The 20,335-nt window shown below is 45.1% G+C and overlaps 1 protein-coding gene across 1 annotated transcript in view; it reads right to left on the bottom strand.

The window, feature by feature from the left end:
• Positions 1-20,335, bottom strand: part of AMPH (amphiphysin) — a 175,697-nt gene that overhangs the window by 47,012 nt on the left and 108,350 nt on the right. Inside the window, exon 12 of the mRNA XM_006143037.1 lies at positions 17,882-18,010. Within this exon, the coding sequence (XP_006143099.1) occupies positions 17,882-18,010 (129 nt within the window). The remainder of the gene's footprint in view (positions 1-17,881; positions 18,011-20,335) is intronic.

Raw genomic sequence — 20,335 nt, 5'->3', positions numbered from 1 at the left:
TGTGGAAGAGGGAGGAGACAGCCAGTTTCCCCACAATTTCTGCAAAATGAGCCTCCACCCTGGTGCCATTCTCAGATCAGACAAAAAGCAAACTGAATAAACGGAATGAAAGTCCTGGTGGGACCATCGCAGTCTGTAATGCTGAACGCTGGCATTCCGTCACTCAGGCTGGAGTCACAATACGGGAAAACGACATGTGTGAACCAGCCTCTAATCCAGGCTCAAGTGACACAGTGAGGCAGCGCTGGGATGAACTCTCCACCAGCTGCCCACAGTGAAGGGAACGGCGACCCGTTCTCACACAAGTCAGATACAAATGGCGGCCTTCATGACTGAGCATGGTGCTGTCTAGAAATAGACAGGTCTTATCAATGGGTATTGTATAAAAATAGAAATGTTTGGAGAAAGACGTTAAAGATTAGAAGGTATTTTAATAAACCTCTAACAGATACAAAACCTTAAAAATGTGAAATTTTAATTAATCTGGGGAGCATGAAGGTGATTCTTTTAGACTAATTGGTCATATTTATTTATGTAGTTAGCGCTTTCTTCCTTTATTTTATTCATGTACTTTTTATTATTCATACATTAAATCGCTATACATCATTTAGATTGCGAGGAGACTTTACCCAGCACAATATACACCTCAGTCCAGCCCAGCTGAGACCACCACACACATCCTCGTCAACAGGTAACAAACCTTGTCTGTGTCCCACAAGCGTCTTACCTCTCACCTTCCCCCCATTTAAATTTGCTACACTCTTCCCCTCTCACACAGGTGATATTTTTTAGTTTACCCACACTCACTGTAGAAGGAAAACTGCCTTGAATTTTCTATTTTACTCCTCATATATACTTTTATAAAAATACTTTTTTGCCATAAGGCACATATACTCACCAGAGAGAAAAAGACAGAAACAGAGAGAGGAAAAGTAAGAAATTAAACCCCAGGGGCAATGGCCATGCCACAATCCCTTCTCCATTTTCTCCTCAGGATTTTGGGCAGGTACACACAAATGCCCCACATGATTTTCAAGCTACCAGGTCCAGGACTAGAACAGCTGTTGGCCATATAGGACTCCAGAGCTTTAACCAGCATCCCAAAGGCTGGCCCCCAATATGCTTCTTTGCATTTCACAAGGACAGCGAAATGCTCTTCTGAGATTCCCTGCCCTCTTTAGTAATTACTGATTTCCCATCCCCCCTGCAAAATCTGCATGAGTTTTCTTTTGCACCAGTTTTTCTGTTGGTGCAAATTCTATTTGTAGATTTACTGAACGCTGAATGTAGCTTTCGCACAGAAAGTGGCTGGCACAGTTCTAAAGTCTGTCCACATAGAAGTGTGACCTCCTGTAAATGCACTTTGACAGGCGAATGCTGACAATGCTATTTCTCGCCTTTAAAGCCTTTACTCCACGATGTTCTCAAACTGTGTCTTACCTGCATTGTCAAATACAATCCTTAACAACAAATCAAAGAGGAGACATCATGACCCTGTTTTCAGGGGTTAGAACAAGGGGATGAATGAGGCCATCTATTGTCCTGGGCCCCCAGTTGCAAGGCAGCAGAAGAAAGACTGGCCAGTCAGGTACCTCTGGTCCCAGTGACCTTCCGGGCCCCTGTTGAGACTACAACCCCATCTCTCAAACAGGGACTCTGAGAACCTGCAGAGGGACTCTCAAAGTTCTATACGTTCTTCATAAAAATTCAGGCTACAGGGACCAGCAGTTGTTGTAATGGCTATGTCACTGGATTCCCGTGCAGTCGACCGCAGCTTGGGTCCCAGACCTGGTGGCTTAAACTCACGTCAGGAGCATGTGTGTGCGTGCCAAGATCCTGAGAGGAGAATGGAGGAGAAGGGATTGCGGCGTGGCCATCCCCCCAGGGGGTGATTTCTAGCTTTCTGTCTCTCTGTCTCTCTTTCTGACAAGCCCATGCACCCTGTAGCAAAAACCTGTCCAAAAAAATTTAAAAATTCAGGCTACTCAAGGGACCACCAGATGGCGTAATGGTTACGTTACTGGTCTCCCACCTAGTCAACTACAGTTCAAGTCCCAGATCCAGCAGCTTAAAACACATGCATTCATGTGCAGGCATGCCAAAAATCCCAAAAGAATGGAGAAGGGATTGTGGCGTGGACATCCCCCACTCAGGGGTGATTTCTTGCTTTCTGTCTCCCTGTCTCTCTCTCTGTCTTTCCAGTGAATGCATGCACCCTATAGAAAAAAAACCTCTCTAAAAAAGTTTAGGCTACTCAAATATTTTTTATTCTCTTATAAGCCAAATGAATCCTCTTAAATACGTTCAAGTCAGAATTCAGAGATCAAGGATGAAAAGAAGCATTCAATTACAGTGGCCCTATGCTCAGACTTTGGAATAAATCTGAGTTTATACTCCAGTAACTTGCAACTTGCTAGCCATCTGTCCTTGGGCAATTAATTCAGCTTTTTTGAGCCTCAGTTTTTTCATGCATAGCATGGGAGTAATAGTACCTAGTAGGATTACCATGAGTAATAAAGATAATAAATCCACTGTACATGCCATATAAGACATACTACAAGTAGAAACAGAAGCTAATGTTATTAATTACTATTTTTTTGAGAGATTTTTGCTATAGGGCGCATGTGCTCACCAGAAAGACAGAGAAAAACAGACAGAAAGTGAGAAATCACCCCCCAGGGGGGATGGCAATGCCTCAATCCCTTCTCCTCCATTCTCCTCTCAGGATCTTGGGCATGCACACACACGTGCCTGGTGTGAGTTTAAGCCACCAGGTTCGGGACTTGAACCACGGTTGACTACATGGGAGTCCAGCGATGTAGCCGTAAGCCCAACTGCTGGTCCCTATTAATTACTATTAAAAACAATGTGTATGTCCGTGACTATGTAAAATTACTGTCATCAAATATCCATATCAACTTGACTGCCTTAAAAATGAGTAGCTGGCTATCCCACTTCTGACACACTTCTTGGGACCAGCAGGTGGCGTGGTGGTTAAGGCGCTCGACACTCCCACATGGCCGACCAGGGTTCGAGTCCTGAATCCGATGGCTTGCTTTCTCACTTCCTCTCTCTCTCACTCTCACCCTCACCCTCTGTCTCTCTCTGGTCGAATTAAAAAAAAAAAAAATACAAAATAAAATAAATAATTATAAAGAAAAAAAAAAGAGTAGCTGGCTTCCTCAGGTCCACCTACTCAGTTTTGACCCCCTAATCTCGAGAGCTATCCTTTAAAGACTTAAGATCAGAGAATAATTTAATAGAGCCACAAAAAGGGGCTGTCTGTTCATGTAGTATTGCTTTGTAAGAGGGCTGGCAGCTCCACCACCACATGGTGAAACACCGTGAGCTGCATTTCCCCTTGACACGGGAAAACACTCGTCTTTCCCCAACTCTTACCTACATCGCCGTTACAGAAGGTTGGCTGTGATGCCAATCATCAAACTTTTTGGGATTTTGATCTTAAGTACCGTTTTACCATCAGAAATCTAGAAGCCATGCTCTAGAATGTGCTTCTAAAAAGTGAGTCTTGCTGTAGAAACCACAGTAGAGGGAGATCATCCACTGGGACAACTCACCAATTATAGTAATAATAACTCTCTTCTGTGCCATGCATCATGAGATGTCTCCTGCCAGGAATATTGAAGTTTGTTGTTAAGGCACTGAAGCTTTTCTGGTATAGGCACAATGTGAGCACAATCCTCACGCCTACCTAGCCTGGGCATGACTTCATGGCAAATGCATTCACTTCTCCACCCTCTGACATGGGGTGCCATCTGTCATGTTTTGACCAATGAGTATTAGTTACCATGATATAAACAAAGGCTTGGAATGTGCTTCTGTGGTTGATGAGTTTACACAGAATCAGCGTGGCCCCTAATTCCATAACAGATGTCCTTATAAGAGGAAAATCCGGATTCCCGAGGTACAAGGAGAGTGCTGTGTGAAGACACGAAGCACACAGACACACCGGGGAGATGCCACACGATGGAGAGGCAGAGACTGGAGTGCTGCATGTATCCAACAGAGATTGCCAGCAGCCCCCAGAGCTAGGAGGGAGTCAGGGCAGGAGCCTCTCCAGGGCTTTCAGAGAGCACAGTCCTGCCCACGCCTTGATCCCAGGCGTCCAGCCTCCAAAACTGCTACTCACTTTATGATACTTTGTTAAGTCAGGTCTAGGAAGTTAATACAATATGCTGGATTGCTTTTGTAAGAAACTTAAAAATTGAGTCTATTAGGTCATTGGGAAAGTTATGACATACTTTTCTGTGTTTTTCTTTGCAAAAATACGTCAGGACCTTTCCCAATGACCCAATAAATTCATATGGAAATTGTTATAAGACCTAGAATAGGTAAATAACTGAAAAAAAAGGAACAAAGTGGAATGATTAACCTTGTCTTATTTTAAGGCATTATAAAGTGACACTAATCAAGTCAGCATGGTGCCAGCACAAGGCAGGCAGGCAGATCTACGGAAAAGAGAGTCCAAAATAGAGCCATGTGCATATATGAGAGAACATCGGGAAGCTTGTGGAAAATGGAAGTAAAATAGAAGTTTATTTTGGTGCAAAACGTAACTGAAATCTATGTATAGTTTTTTTCTTTTTTTTTTCTTTTTAGAGATATTTGTTATGGGGTGCATGCACTTGCTGAAGAAACAGAGAGAGGCAGAGAGACAAAGAGTGAGAAATCATCCCCCCAGGGGGGATGGCCACGCCACAATCCCCTCCTCTCCCTTCTCCTCTCAGGATTTTGTGCACACATGCACAGGTGCCTTGCATAAGTTCAAGCCAAGGGTCCGGGACTCAAATCGCAGTTGGCCATGTGTAAGCCCAGTGCCTTCATCACTATGCCACCTGCTGGCCCCTATAGTTTCTTCAAAATATGCATTTTCTATGAACTTTCTGAGGACCTCTCATATATGGAAAACTAATTTTCTACAGAAGTATAAAGATAATTCAATGCAGGATAGACATTTTAACAACTGAATTATTGTATGTGAAGTAATAAACTGCATTCCGCCATGTCCTAATCAGTCACAGGCCTAAATCTAAGGCCTCCAGTCAGAAAACCTCTAGAAAAATGTAAGAGAAAACCTTCATGACTATGATGTTAGGTTAGGCAGAGATTTTTTTAGATGTGACACAAAATATATACCATTAGAAAATGGGTAACTTGGGCTGGCAGGTGGCGTGGTGGTTAAAGGCTCTGGATTCCCACATGGTCAACCATGGTTCAAGTCCTGGACCTGGTGGCTTGCTTTCTCAACTTCCCTTTCTCTCTCTCTTTTTCTGTCTCTCTCTGGTCAAATTAAAAATAATAATAATAACAACAACAACAGCAACAAATGGAATTAAATAGTTCTTTTTTAAAAATAGGTAATTTGAACTTCATCAAAATAAAATGCTTCTACTTCTGAAATAACGCCATTAAAGAGAATGAAAATGAAGCTACACACTGGAAGAAAATATTTGAAATTATATACCTGATACAGGACTCACACATGAAATGGAAAAAGAATTCTAAAAACTCAATTAAAAATAAAAAATAAATACAGGAACAAAAGTTTTCAATAAACACTTTATCAAAATGACATACGATGTTAAACAAGTACATGAGAGGATGCTTAATGTCACTAGTTATCAGGGGTTTGCAACTTAAAATGATAACAAAATGCCACTCTATACCTCTTAGGGCAAAATTAAAAAGACTAACGATACCAAGTATTCACAAAGATAGGGAAGAACAGGAACCCTTACACAATGCCGACGAAAATAAAGTAGTACAATTCCTTTTAAAAAGTTTGCCAACAGTTTCTTTTAAAACTCAATTTATTGGGACCAGCAGTTAGTGTAATGGCTATGTCGCTGGACTCCCATGTAGTCAACCGTGGTTCGAGTCCCGGACCCGGTGGCTTAAACTCATGCCGGGCGTGTGTGCGTGCCCAAGATCCCGAGAGGAGAATGGAGGAGAAGGTATTGTGGCATGGCCATTCCCCCTGGGGGGTGATTTCTCACTTTCTGTCTCTCTCTGTCTTTCTGGCGAGCGCATGCGTCCTATAGCAAAAACTTCTCAAAAAAAAAAAAATCACTTTATTCCTACTACTTACTTCAGCCAGATCATTCCTAGGAGTTTGCCAAGAGCAGCGACAGCATGTACACACAGACTTGCATACATGTGTTCATACCTATTTATTTATTTTAGCTCAAAATTAGAAACACCAAATACCCAGGTATCCAACAGATGAAGAGGAACTGGGATATATCCCATAGATGGAATATCACTCAGTAAGGAATGAACTACAATATGTTCTACACGTGAATGAATCCCACACTAGTCATGCTTAATAAAAGAAACCAGGCTGAGGACAGCAGCCGGCATAGTGATTAAGGTGCTGGACCTCCCACATGGCTGACCATGGTTTGAGTCCCAGTCCCAGCGGCTTGAAACACGCTGGCGCATGTGCATGTGTGTGCAAAATCCTGAAAGCAGAAGGGAGTGAAGGGATTGCAGCGTGGCCATCCCTCGGGGAGGAGGGGTGTGATTTCTTGCTTCTCTCTCTCTCTCTCTTCATCTCTGTCTGTCTGGTGAACACATGTGTCCTATAGCAAAAAAAAAAAAAAAAAGAAGAAGAAGAAGAAGCCAGGCCAATGAGTCACATGCTGTATGATTCCGCTTACATAAAATTTTAGGAAACACAAACTAATGTAAATGATGGAAAAGGGTCTGTGTCGCCTGGAGGTGGTGGGCCACGAGAAAAGGAGTTAGAGTGGTTATAAAGTAACACAAGGGAACTTTGGAGGTGACAGATACAGTATGTGTCGCCTGGAGGTGGTGGGCCACGAGAAAAGGAGTTAGAGTGGTTATAAAGTAACACAAGGGAACTTTGGAGGTGACACATACAGTAACTATCTGAATTTGGTGATGGGTTCTTGAATGTGCACATATATCAAAATCTATCAAATTGCATACTTTAAGTATTCATTTTATTGTAAGTAAATCATATATTAATAAAGGCAGTTAACAAAAGAAAAGGACCAAATAGAAGATGGATCAAGCCTCTTCTGCGTAGCCTCACGACAGAGTTCTGCTGCTATTCAAAACGAGACTGCAGAGGCCAGTGGCCTGTGGTTAAGGGAGCTGGATCCCACATGGCTGACTGTAGTTCAAATCCCAGACCTGATGGCTTGAAAAACATACTGGGCACATGTGTGATCACACCCCGTTAGAGGGTCTTTCTTCTTCTTTTCTCTCTCTCTCTCTGTCTCTCTCTGGCAGACACATTCACCCTTCGGTCAATTTAAAGAATAAGCAAATAAAATAAAATAATAAAATAAATACTGAATTTTGATAGGGAATCTTTGTTACATTCATAGTAAAAAAATTATCATAAGTTATAAAACTGATAAAACTCCAAAAACATACATTCTGTCACCTTATAAATGAAAAAAGGGGGCATTAGACTTACAAAAATGAGTTTTGCTGAAAAATAGATTTATACTTTCTGATTTTTACTTTTTCTTCTTTGTAATTTGCTAATTTTTTTTATATTAGCCATTCATCCTTTTAGGTGTTACTTACATATGCATACGAGGTAACAAGAGATTTCAGCTTACAGCTAGAGCCACAGAACATTTAGAAGTGAAATAGTCTCCCAACCACTCCTATAACCATACCATGCGCACACACACACACACACACACACACACTCACACGTGCGTGATTTCCTAAATCATTACACAATCTGATCCGGATTATGATGATGCCATGCATGCTACTTCTTCTATTTTTTTTTCTCTCATAAGCGTATTCTGAGAACCTTTAATGATTTCCTAAATCATTACACAATCTGATCCGGATTATGATGATGCCATGCATGCTACTTCTTCTATTTTTTTTTCTCTCATAAGCGTATTCTGAGAACCTTTAATACATCCTACTTACTCTTTTGGCCACACAACTTCCCAATGAGACAGAGGAGGTCAAATAAAGAGATTTAAGATAGAAAAGTTAAACCATTTTTTTAGGAGCAAGGCCAGTCTGGAGTTATTTTTCATGTAATAAAAATGCTTTCATCTAAGATTCACAAAATAATTTACAATCTCTAAAAGTGAGTAAAGTTACAGAATTTTGTCAATGATTATGATGAAGTGGCAGCCTGGGGAAATTTAACTTCATGGTTAGACGCCTACAGCTGTAGACAGCTGCAGAGGGCCATCATGGTTAATGTGAAGAATGGAATTAATTGTAGTATATTGACAGGTTCAAGAACTTGATATTTGCACTCTTAGAATGGAACATCTTTCAATCATTTAAAATGATGTGGTCAAGTATTTGTCCCCTCTCACTCCCCAAATCATTGTGTATTCACAGAGCTAAGAAAACAGTACAATGCAGACCCTTGTACCCAGGCCTAACTTAGGGACTGTCCCCCTCGCCACATTGGCTGCATATGCCAGCCTTCATCTACACAGCCCTGCAAGTCCCTGAGGACCTAACACACAGTAAACTAAACCTCGCAGGGAGCTGTTCCGCTAGTTTGTTCTGTTCTGGTTTTGACTGGAATGGCTGTTCAATTGCAAGGTCATTCTCTCCCTAGCACGTCATGGGTTTTGTCACTGCTGTTCTATACGCTATGGCTGAGAGTGTAAATGCCAGCAGGCATGAGAATAGGGATAGGCCTCTGCTTGCAATGAGCCCTTGTTAGGACCAGTGGGTGGACAGATGGCCGTACTGGCGGGCTGAAGACCCTCCTACATCCTGGTATTTGCCAACAATATCACCAATGTAGAACCAGACAAGTCCACGAACTAGAGGACGTGCCTCCCGAACATTAGGAGACAAAGTGAAGCAGGATTGGTCACTCACGGGCATCTGGTGGAGGAAGGACCCGCTCTCCTTCCGGTGCTAAAAGGCTGGCCCATGTGGCCTACGGCATTCTACGTCTGCCAGGAAGAGGACAGGGCTGCTCCACTTAGAGGAGGGATCATGACTGTAGTTCACAGAACTAGTGCTGGGGCTAAGCTGAAGGCAGCCTTGTGCGTCACCTGTGCAGGGCGTGCAGCTAGTCAGTAGCTGTTCTGGTTCCACAGACAGGAAGAGTCCGGGCACTGTCACAGGCTCTGGGTCTGAGAAACATTAACTACTGGGGAGCTAAACAATACAATGGTTTAAAGTATGTTCACAGGCCAGGTGGGGGCACAGTGGAGACACAACGAGGCCCACGGGCACACGCCTCCCTGCACACGCTGGGCACACGCGTGTATCCATGCTCTGGGCCAGCTGAGAACAGGGTGGGTCAGAGCATGGACCCTAGAGGACATGCCTGTCTTCCTCTTTCTGTCTGTCTCTGAGAAAAAATAAACTTTACAAACACTTGAACATTAAACAAGGTATTTTTAGGCCCAGCCACAGTGGCACACAGGTAGCAGCACTGCTCGGAGGGCTGGAAGCTACCGAAGCGGCTCAGATTCAGTCTCTGGGCCGACCTGAATGTGCTGGGTGTGGCTGTACACACCAGTGACCCCGGCTAATCGGGAGGCTGGGCAGGAGGGTCAGAGGAAGGTCAGAATACCTCTCTCTACCTCTCTCCATCTCTGTCATAAAGGGGAAAAAGAAAAGAAATTAAGCAGACCAGATGAAAACTAAGTAATTCGGGTATCCCCACTCAGAGAGCAGAGAATGACACCAACAGCCCACTAGGGCAATAAACTGACTACATTTGGCCTCGACATGCCCTGGACAATTCCCTCCTTTCCTGTGTTCTTCTTACGGACTCTATCTTACAATCCTGTTAATATGTGCAGTTTGAGAAATGTCAAGTGACAGAAGGGAACACACCCACTGACCAGAAATGCCAATGTTTCAAACCAGGTTACAACTCCTCAGCCTGTGGGTAGCAGACAGGTCCAGGAGGCAGGCTGGCCCCGTCAGCACCGCAGAGATAAGAAGGGCATTTCACGAGCTGATTTCAAAGGCTGAAATCTATTTTGGTTTGATTGGCTAGGAAAACCGGGATGAGTTCACACACGTAAGTCAGAGGCAGTACTGGGCCGGAAACGCATGTGGCAGAGGTTAATGGTGATCGGAACTGGCAGGCTGCGCTCCTGCCCTGCCGGCCAGCTCAGCAGGCATCCAGCAGGAGAGAGGAGCAGGGCTGAGGAGCAAGCCTGCCTGCTCACAGCACAATCCCTCTGGATGTGTAAAGGAGGGACCAGATCAAAGAGCAAAAACATGCAACATCATTGTTGGGGAAAGACTTGGGAAAAATACTCGAGGGTATGAAAGGAATTCTAAAATCTTTCCTTCCTCTCTGCCACTGAAGGATACAGTCCCCACCCTGGCCTGCACTTCATGGGTCTCCCACACTCGCAGACTTTGCTTGGACATTTCTGGGTCTCCCTCTGGCAGTAGGGACTGGCCACAGCTGCAGTGTCATCCGACCAGGGCACTCTGGGTTTGCACCACACCTGCACGGGCCCTGGTCCCCACCTCTCCTTTTGAACCACTCCCCACCCTTTTCCATTTGTAGGGTTGATATGTCACAGGGACTCAGGCTCACATGCACGGAGTTGTTCCAGACCGGATTCCCAGAGGGCGGCTGCGAGCACACTGCTCCCTCTGGCTGGCATCTCACTTACAGGGCCCCGGAGGACTGGCCATCAGAACGCTGCTGTCAGGCTCATCTCAAGTGACTGGAATTGTTCATGTGGACCGAGGCCCGCAGCAGTCTACGTGTGAGCAGGGACCCAGTCCCTGGGAAGGCGCTGGAGGAAAGGCTGAACGTCAGCCGGACCGAGGTCCGCAGCAATCTACGTGTGAGCAGGGACCCAGTCCCCGGAAGGCGCTGGAGGAAAGGCTGAACGTCAGCTTTAAAGCCAGTTCATCAAGTTAGAACACTGATAGAAAGCAGTCCTGGGCTTTCACCATAGCCTAGTGGCTAAGGGAGCTGTGTCCAGCATGGTTCAAATCCCAGCCCCGGAGGCTTGAAAACACGCTGAGTGCATGCGTGAGCAGGCCCCACATCTCAACAGGATCGAGGAATGAAGGAGAAAGGATTGTGGCAAGACTGTGTGCCATGGGGAAAGGACTTTCTCCCTCCCCCGCTGTCTCTCTAAACGTGTACACACTGACGAGCACTTTTTAAAAACAAAGGAAGAGGCCCAAATATTTTCTTAAGAAAACAGAGAAGGTGGCACAGAGGGGAGCGAGAACCTTGCATATGCATGTACATGCATGTATATACCTACACATATATGTACATTTACATATATATATGATTTATTTCTTTCTTGATCTCTTGCTAACATCTTATTTATATGCATAGACTTGGTTTCCAAACACACAAAATGTAAATGTAAATTTTATATATATTTATATCTATATCTATATAGATAGATGTGTGTGTTTATACATATGTGTGCGTATATATACATAAATGTATTGTGTGCATACATATATATGTGTATATATGAGCAATGCCTTAGCAGCATGCACCCCATGGCTGACTCTGTCACATGACATCTTAAATCTTCATTTCTTAAAATGTCTTTACCAAATACCTATTTCCCAAGAACAGGATATTTGTAGGGGGAAGAGGAGATGGTTTCTGGCTTACACAAAGCTAAATGGGGCTTTTGCTACAGAATTTCTGAGCCTCCCATGTTGCCGACATGAACTACCAAAACTTGAAGAGGGATGCAGCGACTCCCAGCCTCATACAGCCAAAGACTCCCTTCACCCTCACAGAATTCAGGAAAACTAGTGTCCCTCAAGAACATATTTTGAAAAATACTATTTTAAAAGAACAATGTAGGGACATACATACACATAAAGGATTTATTTCTATTTAAACTCTTGGGAGGGAAAAATGGGGAAGGAAGGGTTTGTCCCATAGAAGGTCCATTTTTGCAAATGAACCACAAAAGCAAGATACACCTTTTGGTCTGACCGATCTGGCACCTCCCTGTAAACAGATTTAAGGTCTGGGACATTAGAGGGCTCTGTAGGCCCATGGGGTTTCTGTGTTCAAGCTCCAGACACACAGAAGAGTCACCACTGTGACAGCACTGGGTGCATGGGAGACACCAAGCGTCAGAGACTGGACACATCTCAAGTACGGCATTTTGAGCTCCTGGCAGGATTAACACAAATGCTTTTCTTTTCCATTAAGCATGATAAAAATAGCAAACCAGGGACACAGACCAGCTTCTCAATGTAGGATGACATATTTGGGAAAAAAATTCATACTAAAATTAAAATATAAATGGATCATTCTATGTTATTATATGTACCAGAGACAAACTTTCTCACATACACCTCAGCTTTCCAGCTTTATTTATTTATTTATTTATTCAAATTTGACCAGAGAGAGACAGCATGCATGAGAGAGATGAGAGAGAGAAAGAGAGAGAAAATGAGAAAGCAACCCTCTAGGTCCGGGACTTGAACCATGGTTGGCCATGTGGAAATCCAGCACCCTTTACCACCATGCCACCTGTTGGCCCGCTTTCCAATTTTTAATACCCTACTTCCTTGTAGTTAGCCTCACATTTTCCCAGACATTCCTATTTCTCTCTTTCATCTACTTGTGCACTGTCAAACACCTTTTCATCCAGGTAGGACGATCCATTCGCTTATCCATATCACTCAACAGTCAACCTGATGAACATGTCTAAGATTTTAAGCACATGTGCATGTAAGGGGGCTTCACAGGTTCATGGAAAAATGGAATTGAAGTATGAGTTTATTTTGGTGCAAAGAAAATTTTAAATCCATGCGTTTTTTTCTTAATATTTATAACACACACTTTTAAAAGACCCTTTGTATATATATGTGTTCAGCAGCCCTAAATGGGGAACATTTTCAGTCACACTATCTGACATGGAGCAATTAGAAATGGTCCGTCATAACCAGCACGTGACTCAGCTGAGTATTTCCATGGAAGCTCTTAGTTCATGATGGTGTTTTGCTATTGCTGGGTTTTTATTTTTGTTTTTTTTGTTTGTTTGGGGTTTTTTTGAGAGGTTTTTGTAATAGGGCACGTGCATTCACCAGAGAGAGACCGAGAGAAAGAGAGAGAATGCAAGAAATCACCTGCCCCCAGGGGAGATGGCCACGCCATAGTCCCTTCTCCTCTCAGGAGTTCGAGCACGCACGCGCACATGCCCAACAGCGGTCGACTACATGGGAGTCCAGCAATGTAACCATTAGGCCATTTGCTGGTCCCTGTTGTTGCTGTTTTTAAGGTTTATGGCATAGGGTGTGTGTCCTTGCAGGAGAGAGACAGTGAGAATAAAGTGAGAAATCGCTCCCATGGGGAAATGGCCACACTGCAATCCTTCGCCTCCAATATCCTCCTGGGACTTTCGGCACACACACAAGTACACGAGCCCAGCGTGATTTCCAAGACGCCAGCTCCAGACTTTGAACTGTGGTTGGCCAGGTGGGAGTCCAACGCCTTAACCACTACAGCACCTGCTGGTCCCACACTTCTGCTCTTTGTTACGGGCACAGATTTATTCCACCTGGAATCCTGATGACTTGAAGCAGTGGTTCCCACAGTGTGCTCCCAAGACCAGCAGCCTCAGCACCACCAGGGAGCTAATGAGAAATGCAGCTTTTTAAAGTTCATTTATTAATTTCTTCCATGAGCAAGGGAGAGACAGGTACACCCATAAGGATCTTCAAACCAGGATCCACCCACACCCTCAGCCAGCCAGACCACAGGCATGTGCATGTACTTGGCATGTACAGGGCGGCTTCAGGATGTGAACCCAGGACTTTTCCATGTGGGTCTAGACTTGCATAGCATTGTGCTACCCCCAAACCAAGAAATGCAGATTCTTGACCCCACCCTGGACCAGCTACATGGAAACTCTGCTGGATGGGCTGAAGTAACACAGGAGCTATTTATATTTACAAAGGAACGAACAACTGAGAAAACGGTCATGGTCCATCAGGAAAGGGCAGCGACTCTACATTGTTTTTGTTTTTAATTTTTGGAGAGGTTTTTGCTACAGGGTGCTTGTGCTCACCAGAAAGACAGAGAGAGACAGAGACACAGAAAGCAATAAATCACCCACCGGAGGGATGGTCACGCCACAATCCCTTCTCCTCCTTTCTCCTCTTGGGATCTTGGGCACGTATGCACACACACCCAGTGTGAGTTTAAGCCACCGAGTCCGGGACTCAAACCATGGTCGACTACATGGGAGTCTAGTGACATAGCCATTACACGAACTGCTGGTCACTGCATCTTTACATTCTTAAGTCAAACTAGGTCATATCCCTCAATGAGTGAGAACATAGGCAGAATAATGACTCCTCCACACCACCTTGCCATGTGACCAACGGCCATTCTGCAGGAGGAAATCCTTTAAGCCGTACTCGGTGGTCTAGCCACTGGAGCTGAGATGCTTCACGGATTCAGAAGAAAATAGAAATTTTCTTCTGCTTCTGCCCAGATGAAAATAAATCAGCATAAATCAGGTTGTACCCAAGAAAATGCACCCCCAGAATGTGTCTGGTGGCTTGTCTTTTGCGATCTCCTGGCAGACTGAGGGAGGTGACACGCAGGCGGTAAGTCACGTGAGCCGTGGTAGAAAGGCCCTCGGTTGGCACGGAGCACACGCTCGGCCCAGGCCATCCGCTCTGCCTGCAGTGCGCCTTTCAGGACTTCAGGGGATCCTTGCCTTCTGGACAGCACTGCCTCTCCCCCACCTGCTGAATTTTCTATTACTTTCATTTAAAACATCATCCAAAGTAACGCTCCCTGAGAGCTGAGAAGCCTCTCTGAGTACTCGTGATTTTCTGAAGTCTTAGGTTTCTTTTTCTATCCCTTTTCCCCCTCATCATGAAGGGTCCTTTATCTATGAGCTAGCAAACTCCAAATAAGAAAACATTTAAAGGGACCAGTAGTTGGTGTAATGGCTATGTCGCTGGACTCCCATGTAGTCGACCGTGGTTCAAGTGTCAGACCCAGCGGCTCAAACTCACACTGGGCACGTGTGCATGGGTGCCCAAGATCCCAAGAGGAGAATGGAGGAGAAGGTATTGCGGTTTAGCCATTCCCTTGGGGGTGATTTCTCACTTTCTGTCTCTCTGACTCTTTCTGGCAAGTGCACATGCCCTATAGCAAAAACCTCTCCAAAAAAAGAAAAAAAGGAAAGAAAGAAGAGATTTAAAAAGAAAACACTCGCTCGTCTTTATTTCAGAACGACCCTGTATATACGCTCTCTCTGCTTCCATCGGTGGATCTGCTATGGTGGATCTACATGGGGAGACTGGCCCAGCAGTCTCCGCGTGTGATGGAACCGGGGGGCTGAAGGTCCCGGCAAAAGAGACTGAGTATGGGCATTATCACCCTAACGCTCTAATCGTGAAATGTGTGCACCAAAGAAGACAATGAAGCTGGTTTGTAGCAAATGCAAAGGAACACCACAACTTGGAAATGAAACATGTTCACCTGTGGTGCCAGGCACCTTGATCCTTGCACTGGGTAAGATCCTCCAGCTCTAAACACTGTCCCTGGCCGTGCCTCCTATCCAGGGACATACGATTTGCTCAGCCACCGATAAACGTACAATTCTCCCTTCTCTAAGGAGCTGTGAAATCACATTTCAAGCCCTAGTTAGCTTACCAAATCTGGCATCTCATACAGACAAGTGACGAAGGAAAACTACAATCCGAAGCATCGTGTCTCTTGATAAATATCCTCCCCAGGGAAGACAAACCCAGATCTGCCACTGATTGCTCCTGGGTTTTCATTTTCTGAGTTCTCTAATAATACACGATCTTGGCTGTAACCAAAGAGCTGCAGTCATAACTGGGATCGGATACACGGTGCTGTTATGGGGTACTCACTCATTATAGGGCTGCGTTAGCACCTTCTGCAAATGTAAGCTTTACTTCTGACACTGAGAAAACTAAGAGGAAACAGCACTGGCATGACTTCTCTGGCGACTTTCACTTGTGAGAGATGGTTTCCATCTCTAGGAACAACTCTGGAAGTCACAACTATTCTTTTTTTTTTTTTTTTCTGCTATACAGTGTGTATGCTCTCCAGACAGAGAGAAAGAGAGTGCACGAGCAAGAAAAAGTAAGCACACCCCCCCACCCCCGCCCCGGGGAATGGCCACCCTGGATCCCTTCTCTTCCATTCTCCCCTCGGGATTTTGGGCATACACCCACATGTGCCCAGTGTATTTTTTAGGCTGCCAGGTCTGGGACTTGAACCACTCAGTCGGACATGTGGAATCCAGTATCTAAACTGCCATGCTACTGCTGGGCAGTCACAACTATCCTTGAGTCAATGAGACAGCACAGCCACTAACAGGGACAGGCCTGCAGGTGGCTGTGGGTGGGACAGGTTTATGGAGGTACCTTTGAAAGCAGTGAGAGGGCTGACATTTCCCTTGGCCTGTTCAGGCTGGGATGTGACCCTGCGGAAGGGCGAAGGCTTTAGAGTCACTCACCTCTTGCAATTACATGATTCCATCCTCCACGAGGAATCAAAACAAAATAACAGGGCCAGCAGGTGGCATGGTGGTTAAGAGTGCTGGACTCCCACATGGTCAGCCATGGCTCGAGGCCCGGACCTGGTGGTTTGCATTCTCACTTTCCTTCTCTCTCTGTCCCTTTCTGGTCAAATTAAAATAAAACTAAAGTTAAATAAAATAATTCTTTAAAAACAAAACAAAAAAATGAAATAACAGGAGGCACAAGACTAAATGAGTACCCAGGCAGAGCCCAGCGCAGTGGCACAGGCTGTAGGACGCTACTGCACAATACGCACCCACACGGGAGGCCTGGATTCGGACACCAGGTCGACCTGAACCTGCCCGCCACATCCACAGGCACTGTGACTCCTAGCTGGCTGGAGCCTCGGCGGAGGACTGAGGTGTGTTGAGACCTTTACGAGGCACCTGTCTGTCTCTCACACACAAAAGAAACAAATGAAAACATATACAAAGGCTCACTGAAGTGCCCGTGAAATAACAGAAAAATTCAAGTAAACCATGGCCAGGAATTAGGGGTTGGCATATCCAACTGACAGAATATTGTGGTTAACTATGTTTTTGCAAAGATAATATGATGACATGAAAACAATGCTCACTAAAATTAACTAGAGAAATCAGAAGTACCTAACAATACAATCTTAATTTTGTGGTACAAAAATCAATTTATACTCAGAGGGAAAAAAATAAAACTAAAAGAAAATAGACCAAAATGCCTTTGTGGCTATATCAGAGTAGTATGATGAAAGTGTTATTAAAATTCTTTTTTTTCTTGTTTTGATTACATTTTTGTTTTAATTTAAAATGTTTTCAAACATGTAGCAAATTTGCAAAACCACTCATATATCCATAATTCTGCCTATTGAACACCCATATATCCACAATTCTGCCTATTTTTGAACTTTTGAAGTAGGTGATTCACCACACACATATGCAGACACTTTATAGAGACAAACATTTTCCCCCAAACCCTTTGAAAGGAACTTACAGACATCATGACATTGTACCTCGAAGTGCTCCAATATGAGTCTCTAAGGAATGGTGCATTCCCAACTTTTGTACCTATATATTACCTAATGTAAGCTCCTTTCAAATTTTCTCATTGATCCTAAAATACTTTTTTTAATTGTTAAAATCCTTCATTTTATCCCATTCAGTATTGTTCGGATTTTCTACTACTCATTAAAGGAAAAAAAAAAAAGTACTTTCAAATACTGCACATCTCTATCTAAGAATGCTGTAGACACACCAAACAATTAAACCTGAATTGAAATTAAAGTCTTACTGGTGACTCTAATGTCTGGCCCTGAGAGCCCCCCTGCCACCAGCTCTCATGGGCAGCCCAGCGGGCACCAGGCACTCACCTGAGACGGTGTTGTCACACTGATTTCTGGAACAAAGTTGTCCTCAAAGAAATTGATGATGTTCTCCTGTTGCAGCTCCTTGGTGGGGGTGACTTTGGGCAGAGGTGGGACAGGAGGCCCCTTCCTTGTCTAGGAAGCATTAAATATAAACGTGAAATCAAAGAATGTGTGAGAAATGCAGAAATGCCGCGTGGACATATTGAGCTTTGGTGGAAACAGGGATGGGTCTAGCATGGGCCTGCCTGGTGCAGGGAAGAGCACCGGCTCTGCGGGCAGCTGTCTGCCCACGGACAGGGCAGGGTCCAGTGGGGGAAGCCCAGGCTCTGATTCCACGCATCACAACGCAAGGCCCATGCACCACGCTGCAGGGCCAGGGGCCAACACTGTTAAAGTGGAACGAAGATCATGATTTCTCTGAACTGAAAATGATCTCGCACGGCACTCAGAATTCCAAACGTAAAATCAAGCAAGCTTTCACTGGAAGCAGTGAGCCCAGCTACACTCAGGGATGCGGACAGTGAGAATTTGGGAGTCCTGGGGCTAGCTGGTGGCTGCAGCTGGACTGTGACTTAGCAGTAGTACAACACATTGCTCTGTAAAGGTGAAGCATGTGGGAAGGTTCTAGGTTCAGAACCCGGGACCTCCCTGAAATACCAGGTGTGTACATGCGCATGGTCCAGGGCTGACTGAGGCTGGCAGGGGGGGGGGGGGGGGGGGCATGGTACAAGGACCCTCCTGGGGGGCTTATTTCTCTGTTTTTCTCATTCATGAGAGAAAAATATGAATAAACTTAAAGATGCTTAAAGAATCAAAGGTGACGGCTTTCCTTACTTTCAACCACATACAGGAAAATCTGAACCGGACTTAGGATCCAGTTTCCTACAGGCAAGTAAGGAAAAAAGGGCGGCAGTTTTTCTCCATGGCGACCTCTGCCTGATCTTTCTGTTTCTTCCAACGCTTTGCTCCACGTATTCTGTATATATAGTTCTGTGAAGTGGCTTCTTATGCACAATACACCGCACGCGACAGAGAGGCAGACATGCCACGGAACCACGACTGCCTTTCATGGCAGTGCCTCCCCCGAGTGTACGAAAGCAACAGCAGAGAGAAGGTGTCTTAGAGAAGGGGGATTTAATGGAGCCTTGAAAGAAACGCTTCGGAGAGCAGAAGATGGGAGCAGAGGAAGTCCACGCGCCTCCGCAAGTCAAAGTGGTGAGAAGGCCCCGCAGACTCAAACACACGGCATGCAAAGACACAGAAAAAGCAAATATAAAAAATGGATGGATGGAGGGAGGGAGGGAGGGAGGGATGGATGGATGGATGGATTGATGGGTTGATTGATTGCTAAGGGAGGCTTGTGCCTGTCAGAGAGAGACAGAGGAAGGGAGAGGAGAAAGCCCCCTTCAGGCCAGTGTCTCCCTTCTGTTGGGAGTTCAGGGACGCACATACTCCTGGTGTGTTTTTCAAGTCACTAGGTCCAGCATTTGAACCGCAGCTGACCGACTTTATAGGATCTGGCTCCCTTAACCATGAGGTCATGGGGCCAAACCGTGGTAGATTTCTTAGTGACAATGACAAAGTTAAAAGCCTCTTACCTGTTTCCCCGATCAGAAACTTGCCTCACAGCCCAGTACCCTGGCATGGCCCCAGATGGGGTCACCTCAGTGTGAGTTCTTCTACACCTCCCACCTGCACGTTGGCCGCGCTGGTGCAGGAGATGCAGGTGCCAGGGTATGATTAGGACTGGCCGTGGGGCTCGGGAGAGGTGAAGGCTCCTCAGGGGGTGATGGCGTCTTTGCAATGCGAAGAGGACCGGAATCGCTAGACGGACACAGGGGTTAGGGACAGTCTTCTAGGGAACAGGACTTGTTTCCATCCAGAGGGCTCCCTAAGCCTAGTGGGGTGTCTGGTAATCTCTCCCCTCCAGATTTATTCTGGCCTTCAGCGACTGCGATGGCGAGAAAAGGTACAACGTGCCGTCCGCCGTGAGCCAGGCCCCACCTGCACGTATCAGCTGTGACCTTCGCAGCAGGCTGCGTTCCAGAAGCTGCTTTCCTGTCCCCACTTTTCAGGTGAATAACCCTGACATAATCCAGAAATCTGGGGGGTTTGAATTCACGTCTTAGTAAAACAAACCCCCTGCTCTTTGCCGACTGAGCAAGCTATTCCAACTCTTCCAACCATAAACTGAAAAAAACTTTACTAATTTTGCTTTTGATTTACAAGAAAATCTTGCCATGTTGCAATCTGTGGAAAAACTGACTCTGGACATTGTAAATGTTATATTAAAAGGCGTGTTAATAAAGACATTGGCAAGGTGCTTTCTAGTAACATCTAGGAATAAATTCACTAATGACTTGTCTTTCTGCACTTTATGAAACAATGACTCAACTCAGACACCTTGACATATGCAAGGAGATCACAGCTGGGCGAGGCAGTGATGGGCACTGAGCC

Source organism: Tupaia chinensis, unplaced genomic scaffold (genome assembly GCF_000334495.1).
Source record: "Tupaia chinensis unplaced genomic scaffold, TupChi_1.0 Scaffold000088_1, whole genome shotgun sequence".
Taxonomy (NCBI): domain Eukaryota; kingdom Metazoa; phylum Chordata; class Mammalia; order Scandentia; family Tupaiidae; genus Tupaia; species Tupaia belangeri.
Note: the sequence above shows the minus strand (reverse complement) of the source record. Positions and strands in the feature narration are given on the sequence as shown.